At 39.3% G+C, this 15,211-nt stretch overlaps 1 protein-coding gene across 15 annotated transcripts in view; it reads right to left on the bottom strand.

The window, feature by feature from the left end:
* TRIM2 (tripartite motif containing 2) overlaps window positions 1-15,211 on the bottom strand; it is an 87,017-nt gene that overhangs the window by 8,533 nt on the left and 63,273 nt on the right. For 14 of the 15 annotated variants that reach the window (XM_042049553.1, XM_042049548.1, XM_042049549.1 and 11 more), the window contains 3 exons: window positions 9,543-9,646; window positions 8,158-8,325; window positions 1,281-1,461 (listed from right to left, as the gene is read on the bottom strand). In XM_042049553.1, coding sequence (XP_041905487.1) covers window positions 1,281-1,461; window positions 8,158-8,325; window positions 9,543-9,646 — 453 coding nt within the window. The remainder of the gene's footprint in view (window positions 1-1,280; window positions 1,462-8,157; window positions 8,326-9,542; window positions 9,647-15,211) is intronic. The other variant, XM_042049557.1, reaches the window with a different exon arrangement.

The following is a 15,211-nucleotide window of genomic DNA, read 5'->3' as shown; positions in this document are numbered from 1 at the left end:
CTGTAAATTCTTAATTGAAATATTTTATGCCCTATGTGCTCACGTCTTACAAGCATTTGAGCTAACAAATTTTAGGATAAATAAGAAAGTTACTAGAAGACCACTGTCAAGGAAAAAAGGGCATTTTTTGCTTTACATTGTGTATTGAAATATGTGTGCAAATTTGAGTAAAAAACAAAGGATAGCTTGAAAACAGGCAAGTATCCAAATTAAAACACTTGGTGCTATTTTGAGTTATTAAACAGAACAGAACTCAGTTTCAATTTTCACAGTAAATCAGAGTAGACTATAAAAAAGGTGAAAAATTTTACATTCAAAACATTCAAGTATTGATAATTTACCTGTTTTCTGTAGCCTATCAGCAAGAAGAGGTGATACATTTCTCAAAAGCACTGTTAGGAAGTATTTGCCTACTTTTTTCAGGAGGTGTTCTTGCAAATTTTCAAATGAAAAGAAATTGAGATACCCAGAAAATTTAGTTGTGTTAGAACCCAAGCTCTCATAAATTATATATATTATGCCATAAGACATTGCAAGAGGTCTCAGGATAAGAACACATTGATGCTATTCCTCTCTTTCACTGTGAACCAGTCAAAACATCAGACCAATGAAACTACATACTAAGTGTGACCCAACACCTGTAAAATGACCTGCATACCTTAATTGGCATCTTCATTTCAAATTTTTAAAGAACAGCTATTCACTTAAAATATATCAGTGAGGTTGTTCTGTTTTTTTAACTTAATTGCGTGTTCTGCTTGAAAGACACCATGTGCAAGCAGTCAGTTTGAGTATAAACTGCAATTTCCCCAAACTTACATTGGCCGTTCCATAACTCTGTCTTCCTGATCTCAATCTTATCACTACCCCATTACACTCATTTTCTAAGAGATACCACTTAGGGCATTGGGCTTCGTGGATCTGATGACTAGAAACACAAAGCACAGCCTTTGAGTTGATTATGATGAACAGCTTAGTGTGGCAATTACAAAGCACTTATAAAATGCTAGTTAAGATCAGTCATTCTTGGGTCACTGATCTGAAATGCTTCCAGGCATAGGGAGGTAGATGAAACAATCTGGTTACAGTTACACTTGCAGAACAGATGTTGCAGTCTGCCTGACCACTCAAGCAAATGGTGAAGTGAATAGGAGCTGTATTGTATGTCTAGCAGAACCTCTCTCCCGGAGGATAAAGGAGTTGGATACAGCATCTTCAACATGCTCAAACATCATGCAAATGTGAGCAGAAGAAGCAAGAAAAGGGGATTTACATATTACCATCAAGTGTACCTGCAAACTGCTTGTCACCATTTCCTCGACTCCCGAACCTGGTGACTATTTTCCCATTTGGCTGGAAGATGAAGACACAGCATGCTTTATTGTCCACTACAATGATGTGTCCATTGCGATCCACTGAAACACCTTTCGGGCCCATGAGCTTTCCAGACCCAATTTTGGCCTAAAAGGGAAAACACAAAACAGGAAAATATGTTGGCATGATAGAAATGAGTTAGTACAGTTTGAAGATTGTATTACAGGCACACAGCAGAATGGAGAGGCATTTTTTTCATCAAAAGTTGGAAGTGATTGTTTTTATCAGCTGTTACTGTGTACTTTATAATTTTTTCTTCAGCTGAAAATAAAGTCTGCTTTCTGTATGTCTTTTCTAGACTGAAAAATCTGTCTGTCGCCTCAGCAACTGAGTACGAATATACAACTCACAAGAAATATAATCATCAGATTTGTGTGACTTGATAAACTGCAGCACCTGTCAGAAATGTCTGTATGTCCAGCATTAGGGTACCAGCAGGATAGGCAGACAAGCAGAAAGGACTTTTGTCTCCAATTGCATGCCTTTCCTGAGTCCAACCACCACCTTGATGGACAGGGAAAAACCTTTATCACTGCACCAAAGAAGTCAGAGCTCTTGGAGCACCAGGGCTGGGTGTGATGTAGGCTATGATGTACTCTGTTGCCTTTCTTGGGTTAGTAAGACACCAGCACCTTCTGAGTGCTCTCAGACAGATTTTGAGCAGAGCTAAAGCTCAGGCTAACCTATCTTTCACCAGATTCCACATGACATTGCTTCACTTGCTGCTTAGACACATGAAGTCTCAGCTGAAAAATGCAAAGGAGAGAGGATCATGTTGCCAAACAGCAAATGAAGCAATCTTTGAAACACTAAACAAATCAAAGCTTGTTCCTGTCTTAGGTAAATGAAATTATTTCCATCATTTTAAATAGGCCTTGTGACTACCAAAACCATCTGCCAGCATAATCAGCAACAGGAGGGCAATTGTATACAATATTTCAACGGAAAAACGTTCAGTGGAGAGGAGATGGATCTCACAACAGTAAATTATTTGGAAAGGCTAGAGAGCTGTCAAATCCAAAACTGTCAGAAACATTCTTTAGTAGGTTTAAAAAGAGGGGGTTTTAAAAAGAGGATCTAAGCAGCAGAGCAAGCAGAAATTGAGATCAAGCCTTTAAAGAATCCATGAGCTACCTGGGCATATACCCAAGAAGACTCTAGGATCACCTCCCAGTCCATTCCACATTTTTCCCCATTCAATTCTTTTTAAGGCAGAGATTCTAGAAACTGTTTTAATCTACATAAAATCAGTTGAGTTTTTACCTTTCAGTTAAAAAAGGTTGTAAATACCTAATTGTTTGCATTGGAATGGAGCAACTTGCATCCTGCTTTTAGCCATTTTATAAAACTGATGGACAGATTTGAAAGCACTTATTCAGGTTTCAGAAGTCTGCGCTGGACAGACAATCCACTAAACAGGCTGTGTTGCAATTATGGATTCCAGAACTTTCAGATCCTGTAGTAATTTGTGAGAGACACATCCTACAAACTGAGGTCCATATCTTGCTGAAGAACACACTTTTCTGTTTCCACTGGAATTTAAATGAAATATATACTAAGATATTCATCTTATTTACAAAACAAGGCCATCTTTCACCTCATTGCCTTTGCAGAGTGAGACAGATCACTGCCTAGAAAAAGCAATGCTGTGAATCATAGAATCATTGAGGTTGGAAAAGACCTCTAAGATTGAGTCCAAGCATTAACCTAACACTGTCATGTTTACCATGTCCCCAACTACCACATTTACTGGTGACTTCTCTGCCCCTCTCCCCTCCCTCCTGCAATTAGTGAGCAGCAGTGGGACAGATTACAAGGCATGGAGAAAATTTATTGCCTAACCCATTTCTCTCATGTCCCTGATGTTTTCAAAGCAAACAGAAGGAGCTCTCCTACCCTTATTAAGTCCCATGTTCCTATTCCATGGTACATTCTCATAGGTGGGGTTGCAGGTAAAAATAGGAACGATCCTAAAATAAAGCCACCTGGGTTCCCTGAGGATGGCTGCTACCAAGCCACTACACAACCTTTTTCAGTCTCCAGTAAAGAAAATTCCAGGGAGTAAATCTTGCAGGTCCAAGATTATGCTTAGCCACATACAATGATCATGTGTCAGTTTTATGTTCGTGTGCATATACTGTTATAAATTGCAAAATATTTAGGCAAAATCTACCTAATTGAATCATACTAAAATATCCCCAGGAAAAACTATTAAAAATTATTTTGTATTCACCAGGGGGAAGATATGAGCAGAGCTACAAAATGTATTCCGTTTGCATAACAACAAAGCAGCCAAACCATAAATTAGATGCAAATCTGTGGATGTATTTCCTTTGGGGTGATTAAATCATATTCCCCTCTTTCCTTTGGGATGCCCGCGTGGTTGTCTGCTTGAGCACTGCACCACCTCCTTACCATCTTTCCAGGATTCCTATGGAAAATGACTCAGACTCATGAGTACAGTGTCTTCCTGCCCATATAAACACATATGGAAAAATATAATGAATAAATCACATACTACATTAATGGGCACTCAGTGCTGAGAAGAGTAATAAAAATCACTATTCTTGGGCCAGGTTTAAAATATAATTTGCAAGCAGCAATAAAGTATGCCCAGCTAAAGTTTGCAATGTTTTTTACTAAAAATCTGTTTCCAGTTTAGATCAAAATATGCTGATGACACATTACTGGATCTGGCTGAACATAATCTTTGTATATTTTTATTTCAGAAAGTTTCTTAGAATTATAGGTTTGATTATTTAGAACAGAACATTATGAAACCCAGTCACTCCAGTTAAGTGTATGAATGGAAGTATTTTCAGGCTTTTTTTCCATTAGAAATGAATACAGTATAATGGATCATGTAAACCCTTAATACAAATAATGTGTTTAATTGAATTCAGTCAAGGACATAATGTCCCTTATTTTATAGGCTTTTAGGAATTTAGACTGGTTTTCAAACATGTGTTTATAAAGTCACCCTACCAGGCTGGAAAATATTCTACTGTGGGATATTCCTAGAGGTAAAAAAAAAAAATTCAGCTAGCCTATATAAAAATTTATGAAGACTTTTCCTCTGTAGAACTAAGTGTGTTAGGGCTTAAGTTTAACTTTACCAATCTTGTTGCTGTCTGAAAGATTCAAGATTGTCAGCAATTAATTACAAACTTTCAACATACCATCTTTTTCTGTTTGAGAACTTCTCTAATAAGGAGATACAGCTTTGTCACACATTGCAATATCACACAATAAGTGGATTTATCATTCATGTGACTGTCAAAATTCAATTGTGACCATTTAACTACACTACCTATTCCCATCTGAACATGCAACCAGCTTTGCACAGCTCTTTCCTTAATTCCTCTAGTGAGACAAAGAAAAAGAAGTTTGACATATGAAATGTATCCTTTCATCTTTTCCCACTTACCTAAATTTGATCTTAACTTGCAGAGCCTTGTTTGGTTGATAACAAGGTTATCATCTTATATATAACTCTTCAAGACTAGAAAGAAAACAATTCTCTTCTCAGAGGAACAGGAATCATTCTCTTGGCTCTATTGTCCAGTTCCTTCACTAGGTTTGAACACCACACTGGTGAGGAGCTGGTACAGCTGCTTCACCACACCCTCTCTCCTTAGCCTAGTGCAGTGTCTGCTGCAACGGTTTTCTTAAGCAATTTCAGAGTACTTGACAGAGGAAGCCAGCACTATTCTATGCCCTTTACAGATGAAAAAAAAAAACAAAACACTGGGAAGTGAAATGAAGATAACTAGGTACCCGTGAGATCTGTAGCACAGCCAGAAACAGAATCCCTGAATCCTAAAACCCAATCGGAGTCTTTATCATTTCCAGGATAATACAGCCTTTCATGTGAAGAAGCTTGTGTTTTGGTGCAACCTTAGGTTAGAGTTTATCCGCCGCTGCATTATGTAAGTTTTACAGCCTTGAGAAAACAGAGCTCTGTCTTTCTTGCTGCCAGCAACTGAGGAAGGTGACACTTTTCTGCCTGGCAGTGGAGGTTGCCAAGGGGAATCAATCCAGTGCTGTAATCAGGGAGATGCCTGGGTCTGGCTCCAGGGAAATTTGCCTTATGGCTCACATGACTATTAAAACTCTGCTAAGGGAGAGTAAGTGTAAATAAATACAGAAGGAAAGGGACAACATCAAAAATAGTTAGTTTAAGCTCAAAATAGTCCCCTGATATTGCTGAGTTAACAACTAGCAGGCCACCTGCATCAGAGGTCTTACACAAGGACTTGCAGGCACAGTCCTTTGAAGGCAAATGCCATAATCCATTTCTCTCTCTCTCTGTTACCTTAGCAAACACTACCCAATTTAATCTGACAAGACTCCTGTAAGAATTACCACTTCCAACACACAAGAAATTACAAGGTTTTGCCCAGATTCCCACAGGCTAGATCTGTTATATCTATGTTTTGTGCTTCCAATATATTTTATTTAACCCCATCATAGAATAAAATCCTGAGTTGGAAGGGACTCACAAGGCTCATCGAGTCTAACTCCTAGTCCTGCACCATTCATGCCCAATACAAGCCCCATCCCTTCATGGTACTGACTGCCCCCCATATCACAGCCTCACCCTCGGTGGACATGACCTCCCAACCCTGTGTGTGTCCCCCCACAGTTCCCCCAGGCCCTGTGCTCACCCCACCTGCACCCCTCCTCCCCAGCACAGCTGTCCAGCTGCACTGTGCAGTACAGGATCCCCTGAACCAGTGCTGCACCAATACAGGATCCCCCTACTCCCATCACAGTTCCTCAGTGTGGCCCTGTGCTCAATGCCCATCCCTGTTTCCATCCCAGTGCTCCCCCTGCCTCACTCCTGCTCTCCCCACACACATGCTCTGCCACCTGCCCTGCACATATATGCCTACCCTCTGTATAAAAAAATTCTTCTACAAACATTTCTTTTCCCTCTCATAATGCATTGATTGCATTGAATCTAAAAATATTATTTTATATCACTGATGTTTCATCTCTCATTTAATCCATCTAGTCCCAAGAACTATGAAGTCTGATGCGTTAATTTGTATTAACCATACAAACATTGCCAACATTACATAGCTTTTGCAATCCAACAAAAACATTGACTGAAAACAAAGCTAGGCTTCACATCAGAGGAACTACATTAATAATTCATTTCTTTCAATACCTGTCTCTCTGCTGGTAGTATATTGTACATAGGGTCCTGCCTTCTCCAGGGTTTTTTTCCTCCAGAGTTGGCTCCATCCAAAATGCTGGATTTAGAGCTTATCTTAAGGAGGAAGGAAAACAAGCCCTCCATGCTCTGTGTCCTGATCAAGCCAGTTCACAAAGATGTTAATAATTATTTAAAATATGCTTAGGATACTCAGAGTATTTGGATTCTTTACTAAATCACGTATTTCTTTGGGTTTGTTTTGGTGTTTTCATTTCATTTAGGGACTTCAGCCAAAACCAAGGTTTTCCTGTGTAACTGTACATTTTCAAAATTACTTGACAAGTAAAATCACATTCTCTCCGCAAATGCAAGTAATCTGTATTTTTTTAACACTTGCATTACATTTTAGCATCGTTTTATTTTAGCTTGAAGTCTATACATGATCTGGATACTTCTAAAAGCATACACACCAGTTTCTTAGAGGGAGCTCACTGAGGACTACGTAAGCACAATTGCATATTTGTATTTGTCACTTTGCAAAGACTATTCAGAGGAAGGCGATTTCTTGCTGCACACATAAGCAGCTCAGAACCTGAGCTTTTTGGTCATTACGCTACCAGAAAATTAGCCAAACAGGTCATTTCTCTCCAATGCAGAACTAAGTATCTAGAACTAAGTACTCCAGAACTAAGTACCTAGGGCAGAAATTTCCCTGCAGGTCCATTATCCCAATGAGTGAGTACTGCTAACCTCTGCCAGAGGTGGCTCTCTCTAATGTGCATCACCAGACGTGGTAACATGCATTCAGAGAACAGCATCAAATGGTGGAAACCTTCAATTCTCTCTGGAACTGCACCTGAACCCAAGCAAAATAAATACTGCAGGTTGGAAATCATCAATGTAGTGTAGTAGCTGTCTTATTTTACTCTCATTACAGGGATCAGAGTTGCTATGAAAATATGAGGTGTGCTTTCCTTAGAATTTCTGATTTCTGAAACCTACAATATCATTACTGTCTTTCAGTTTTTTCAGTGCACAACACACCACCTAAAACAGTCCTGTCCATGCTGTAGCACTGGAACAACACCCTGGGTTACCTTTCCTTGCTTTTATTAGCAACAGGATCATACATGAATTATACACTACATTTGCTGAGAAGTATGGAACAAAAGACAAAGTCATCATCAGTCTGCTACCTTCTTTTTCTCCTCCATATGTCACTGAAGAGCTTCATGTACTCCTTGGAAGATTTTGTGTTTGTCTGTGTGCATACATATACCTGCACACGCCCTTCTGTACAATCAGAGTACTAATGATGCGAAGGTTGCTGAGCTAGTCCAACTAGCCTTGCTGGTACTTGTTATGCTCGACCATAAGTTACAGAAAGGCATCTAAGCACCCAGTATGGAACATGTTGTCTCTGCTTGGTATAACATTAGCATTACTGCTGTGATCTCCTCCTATTAATTATACGATGTGGCTGTGTCAGGGGTTCCCAGCGCACAACAATGGAATTTAGACTAAGTTACAGCCAAACTATGCAGTTTCTCGAAAAACAATGTTACTTTGCATTCCTTTGTAGGACAGAGAAAGCTTAGGAGAGTTAACATCGTAACTCATACCTTAAATTTTCCATCTGATGAGAATATGCTAACCCATTTGTTATCATAGTCTGCAATAATGATGTCACCACTGGGATGCACAGCCACTCCTGTTGGCCGCTGCAACTGGCCAGGAGACCTTCCTCGTATGCCAAAACGGCTTTTGAACTGACCATCATTGGAAAATATCTGTAAGAGAAAACATGACTTTTAAAATTATGTCCGCATATGACCATCACCTATTTCTTGAAGCTTAGATTTTAGCAAGTCACTAATGAACACTATAGACAGGAAGAGAGCTGGAAACATGAACCACGTTTACACAGTCCATATTTGAAAGTGATTTGTCTAATTTAAGAAGAAGCTTCCATCTGGACCCGAATTTCAAAAAAAAAAAAAAAAATTTTCCACACTTACATTGCACTGTTTCTTCAGTGATCTCAAAGTACTTCACAAACATTAGTGAATTAAGCTTCACAATGTCTCTCTCAGGTGGGAGGGGATGGTATTATTCCCTTACTAGAAATGAGGAAACTGAGGCACTGAGTGACTCAGCCACAGTCAAACACTAAGTCTGTAGAAAACATAGAAACATGTCCACTGATTGTGTCCCCAAGCCAGGTAACTAGACACTGAAGTTCCTCTGAAGTGGTTGCAAGTTGTGAAGCATGAGGGTGCTGATGAATACTTGACTCTGTCTCTTTGAAAAGGCCTGGAAACGAGTTCTCATGGCATGTGGCTTGCTGGTTCTCACATACAAGAACAAGCCACATGCTGCTGCCGTGTTCATTGCTACCACATGGGCAGCCTGGAGAGTGATGACAAATTGTTAATGGTAAAAAAGATACATGGCAAGCAAAGAAAAAATACAGCTTGATTTTCACACAGGTTACAGAAGCCAAGAAATTATGGGTGTCGGGGTACTACCACAGAAAAGATTGGATCATGATATCAGAAAGAGAAATCAATTAAATAGACTAAAAGCCACTTGAAAATGACATCTACATGTTTATTTTTCTATTTGTACTTCCTTAAGAAATTATATTTGTGGCACCTTGCCCTAGATTTATATTGCAAAACATGAGAGTGATAAAATTTACAATGTAAAATTATATTTACAAAAAGGCATTTTTCCAGATTATTGCACAACTTATTTTTTCATTCATTGCCAAACATCATAAGGAATGGAAATAAACTCTGATTATATACTAGATATAGTACAGATCTGAAAAACACAGCTTCAGGTCAAGAAGATGGAATGTTAATGGGTGATAAGTTGAGCTTCCCTTGTATTTTCTGTTCTGCCTGAATTGTACAAAGTGTGTCTTTCTGGGACTACAAAACAGGCAGAGGTGTAGGGGCAAGGAGAAAAACACTGGAAGTGGCATATCTTCATCCTCTCATACCTGCACACACTGGTTGTTACTGTCTGCTATTAATATTTTTCCATTTGTAGATGCAGCTACACCTTGAAGATTTGTAAATTCCCCTTTATTTCTTCCTTTGGTGCCTAAAATTGAACACAAAGCACATAAGAAATCAGGTTAGACAGGACTAATCAGTTAGGACCCAAATGCCAACACATGCAATTATTACATTTCTGATCAAAGGATTTTTATTTTGAAGAGTTGTTCTCACTGCTACAACTTCAAAGAACCCTCTCAGTAACAGATACACAAATCTACCTACAAGCAGGGATTGTTCAAGGGACTGTTCTCACTCTTCAGCATGTGTGTCACCCTAGCCTCCATCAACATTAATTGTCTCTTTGGCCTTCATAAATCAGTGTTCACAAATTGCCTCTTGTATGAGGGAAGTAGTAAAAGGTTTTTACATAAGTGATGAACTTTTTTTAAACTGCAGCTTTTTATTCCACTGAAAAGGCAGTTAAAGGGGCAGTACCTGGGAACATACAGACAGAGGCTTAGGTAAGAACTTGGACGGATGACATGGGTTTAGTACCATTAGCTAAGACTCCTCAGTGAAATCACAAAGCTGGGATAAAACATATCACTCTGGATGGGGCCATTTCAAGACAAGGAAGTTTCCTATTCCCTCATATACAGTTTTCAGTCATAGGCTTCAAAAATTCCCTTAGCAGGGAAATTCAGATGAAGAACTAGCTTTGAACATTGGGACTTGTGGTCCAATGAAGACCAACACCTGGAGACTGAATGCTTCTGCAGACACCTTGGGTTGTTCTAAAGAAGCAGTGTCCACACACAGTAGTCTCATTTTAACCCAGGATAAATGCACTCGTGATTTACATAGACCTGTAAGTCTTTTACCCAGTGGCTTAAGGTAATAAGGAGTTGTAAAATGTCAATTTTTCACAACAGCTCATTAAGTTTAGGTGGCTTATTACTTAGATGTTTGTTCTGAGACGTTCCAAGGAGCAGCACAGAGCAAACTGATGTCTTTAAAAGATCAGCTCTGAAGTGGCTGGTCCAAATTACACCTGGAACACAGGAACAGGATCCAAATTCCTGATTTGTTTGTAAAGGAGGCTCAGGGGTCTTTAAAAAAGACTGCAGTTATGATCTTGGACTCCAATTATTATTCATAATAAATGAAGGAATTCTGAAACAAAACAAAAAAACCCCACCAACCAACCACCAACTCTATAAGCTGTTCTTTCTAAGATTTGGATGCAGCGCTGTTTTTCTCGGTGAAATATTTTTACAAGCATTCACTGGCTGTGTATCAGACATTAACTGGTTCCAATATATGGTTTTAACTGAAAAACTTGTATTTCATTTTAGTTAGTCCAAAATATCCTGGAGCTCAGTGATTAAAACTGTTCTGACTGTGATGCCAAATGTAAGACATACATATCAGCTCTAATTTGTATTTAGCTTTCATCAGGGATGTGCATGCTCGTAACAACCCTTCTTTCTTCTGTGGTGATGGCTGTGGGATGCATATTTCCTGTCACTGGCAAACAAGTAACATTTAATTTCTCTGCACTCAGTGCTGCAAGAATGTCCCTTTGTTTCAAGACTTATTTTCTTCAATTCCATCTGCTTCATCCTCTAAATAAGGCAAATGCTTCTCAGTTTTTGTACTGCAAGGGAAAAGTACATATTCAAGGAATAGTGAGTTACATACCAATTACATTAGCCATACTTGAGCCATACTTTCTGTTTATTCTTTTAATAAGCAGTGCCTGAGGGATGCATGCAGCAATTTTTTTCCACCATATGCTAATGACAAGTTTCCTTTTTGCTTCTTAGCCAAAGAGAATGGATGAAAAGGGAGAAACATTCCTTTTACTACTGAGAGTAAAGGGAAAACATTTGTTAGAAAAGAGAAGGCATAAGCTAGAGCATCTGGAACCAACTAGCACAAACTTCATGGAATGTATGCTCTTTAGCCTTAGAAAAATGTTCTTGAAAGTCAAGGAATTTTGTTTTTAAAGATAAGAGAGACCTATATAAAAAGTTACTTCAGTGGAACCTTGTAAATATACATCAAAGGAAAAACTGAAGAAATTACACAGGAATGCCACAGTCACGTTTCACAGTAAGTTTAAGAAATAGCAATTTATTAGCACAGTGTGCAGATGAAATTCAGCTCCATGCAATGTCCTTGCACCTAGCGCTTTGCAGCTATTAAACCTATCACCTAGGTCCTAATTTGCATACAGGCCTTTATACAGCCTGCTCTGCAATGGCAGAAATTCCTTTGCAGAATTCCTCTGTAGAACAAAGCTTATTTTCTAATGTATGTTCAAGAGGAAATCAGATAACTTTGAACTTTCCATTTTGAATAATTCACTACTCCAGCAAAGATCTGAAGCCAAGCGCAGGCACTTCAGATGATGAGAGGAAAGCCTGTCAGCCTCTGGAAAAGCAGGCTTTTGCAACTGACTCTGCAATACCAAAGGATGATAGCTCTCTTCGTAAGCAGAAAGTCCTTCCTTATGAACATACCTGCCTAAGAGAGAGTCTTCAGCAAGTCTTTTACTGCAAGATACTACCCCTCTGTATCAAGGCATTTCATGTTTTGTCTTCTCTCCATCACAGGCAATCACCCATCTCTCCTTAGCCTAGGAAGGCACCAACATTTCAATTGCACAGGGCTGGAACCAGTAGGAGCCTCATTCCAGTGTTTCCCAAGCAGCCTGGTCAAGAGATGAAAGCCTGCATCTTTTGTGCCCTTCGTTGCCCAGCTTTATCTCCCTCCTCTTCTGAGCTAGTGCAGGGCACAAAGGAGGAAAAGACAGATATTTTACTGCAAGCTGCTGGGGACTGGGAGAAAACAGGAGAGATTTCAAAAGGGGAAGGCTGAACAGAGTTATTAGGAAGCAGATCTGTGGCCTGTGGAGTATCTCCTTTTATACCATTTTTGTATAAAGATAATAATCAGATTTGTTTTAGCTCTGTCTAATTCTGTCTGGTATTACTGAGCATAGCCTGCACAAACCAATTAATTTAGCTTTCAACAAAGAAGGTATCCATTTTCTTCTCAAGACAATTCTAGCACACATAAAATGCTTCATAATTTCAATCTTTTACTCTTGCACAATAGAGGCCATACTGAATCTCACCAAAAAGAAGGGAAAAAATAATCTAAAAGCCCATTAACAATCACAGGAGATGTTAAAAATTACTCCATGTAACTGTAGTAACAATTTGCTCTTCAAGTCCTGGGAATCTGAACAAACTTGTATAGTGTATATTTTTAATGTTCACAGTAAGAGAAGGAGTGGGTTTTGCTTTCTAAGTTTTACTAATATGAATAATAACCCCCCTGCTTGCTAACTTAGATTCCCCAGATTCCTAAAATACAAAGAAAAAAATGTGTCAGTTCCTCCAGCAGGAAGGGAATAGATTCAGAGAGATAAAATCAAACTGCAGAAATATTATAGATTATTGGAAGACTTTAGAGGTTGTGAGTGGCCATAACCTGTTGTGTAGGAACCATTTCTTTCCTGCCTACAGCACTACAAGTAATTCTTCTTGGACTCTTTCCTATGTGGTACTGGAACAGAAGGTAAAACTAAACTGCGTGGAAAGGTCTACATACATACTGCATAGACAGGCATCAAGGAATTTTCTTGTTTCCCAGCTTCCTTTCTTTTTTCCTCAGAGTGCTAAAAGATATTTAGTCAAATCTTACACATTATGAGGCTGTGATGCCCCCTCTCATAATGGATGCAGCCGAAACACAGAAATCTCTGGAGTAAAACTGCACTGGATTGTTAACCCTATGTGCTTGCTGTAAAAGAAATGTCAGTCTTTCTAATCCTTCCCACGTAACTCTATGTTTTAAAATTAGTCAGTCTGCTGGTTGAAGGCACACTGTTTGTAACCTTTAAAGAGGAATGAATAATTCAGTAGGAACTCTGGCAGATATGCCCACACACTGTTGGTAGTGAAGATGGACTGGTTTGTGTTAATTTGCTTTACACAGCATCTGTCCCTAAAAGCTTGGCCAAGACCACCCCCAAGCCCTGCTTGTGCAGCAGAGACCCTGTCACCACAGACAGGCATGGACAAACCTAGGGGTAGGTGCACCTACAAAGTTCTTTGCTCGCACAGCAGCCAAACCTCAAATAAAAAGAGTCAAATCCAGGCCAGGTCTCTGTCATCAGCACATCAGAAATGTGCTGGGGACTTTGCCAGCAATGTGATATCAAGAGTTCTTCCTTCCCCCCGGTCCAATACAGGTACGACTGCAATGCAATGCAATGCAATGCAATGCAATGCAGTGCAGGCCTGGCAAAATTCCACACTGGCCATCACAAACCCATAGAGTTCACGACGAACATCAGAGGGATTTGAGCCAATAAACTGGAAACGGAAATTATTTTTTCCCATTACTAGGCATTCCTATTTCTACAGCAGGGAGGCTGGACCAGATGACCCACTGTGGTCCCTTCCAACCTTATTTCTTTTGTGATTCACCCAATCAAGAATCCTTTTGCTCCCTCTAAGCCTGCTTTTTAAACTGCACTAAAGCTATTATTACATAGGCCTTGTTTGTAAGGGTTTATGTGGAGTAAATTCACAGTAAGTCTCCTATTTGCTTTCAGCATTGATAACAGAACAGAAGACGACATTCACACCTAGTAAGGAGGCTGACAGAAGTTCTGTTAAAGGCAATGTTTTATTTTACATATTAATGTACCAGCTAAACTTAGATGCTCAGTTACATGACTTAACAGACAACTTAACAGTCTGAGGAAAAGGAAAATTGAACTTTCTAGCAGAGGGCCAACTCTCCATCTGGCTGTATCTGATGCCAATTCCAAATATAAATAAACGAAGAGAAAAAAGCAGTTAAAGTGGGAAATAGAACCACTACTGCTAAATGGTGTCAAAGAACCCAGTCACAAAAAGTGCCAGAAGAGAAAAAATACCAAGGCACACAGTGCAGCATGGCAGAGCTAGAACATAAGATGGGGTCCTAGACAGAGCAGCTGATAACAACCATGTCTCTTAACCCTTCTTTGAAGGACATGGAAGAGATTTACCAGGGAAGGTGGAAGTGGCTAATACTGCGAACACCCCTCACCTCTGCTCGGCATGGGTCTAGGGCACAAAAGCAGGGTAATGAAAGACTTCCCTCTCACTTTAGTGCTTTCTACCAGTTGTAGAGGTAGAAAAATCATTGGGCAACAATTATTTTCTAGATCTCATAAGAACATTCTTGTTTTCATTTGTATAGACTAAGGACATGCTACACAGATATTGCATGGACACACTCTTAGAGATTACACCTGTTTAAAAAAAATAATAGGTTGAGGATATAAATTATTGAGAGAGAAAAAGGATGCAAGAAATACTCTGCTCTTGTAAATAATGAAATCTGTGAGCGTATAGTCAATAATTTGACCTTGGAATGTCTGAAGAGAACCACATGCCATTTTAAAAGCCACAAATAACACAGAATTGGCAGAAGATACAATACACACATCCCCATGAACAAATGAACTAATGTTGCATTTGTGCTATCTCTTGTTAATACTAGCAGGAGAACAATCCCCTGCTAGCAGCTGATCAATTTACTTGTGTGCATAAAAGCCCATACATCAGCATACATACAATAGCACACTCCATATACTTGGATG

Source organism: Corvus kubaryi, unplaced genomic scaffold (assembly GCF_017639235.1).
Source record: "Corvus kubaryi isolate FWS band 111438036 unplaced genomic scaffold, C.kubaryi_AGA036_p1.0 71, whole genome shotgun sequence".
NCBI classification, from domain to species: domain Eukaryota; kingdom Metazoa; phylum Chordata; class Aves; order Passeriformes; family Corvidae; genus Corvus; species Corvus kubaryi.
The sequence above is the reverse complement of the archived record's forward strand: the minus strand, read 5'-3'. Positions and strand labels throughout refer to the sequence as shown.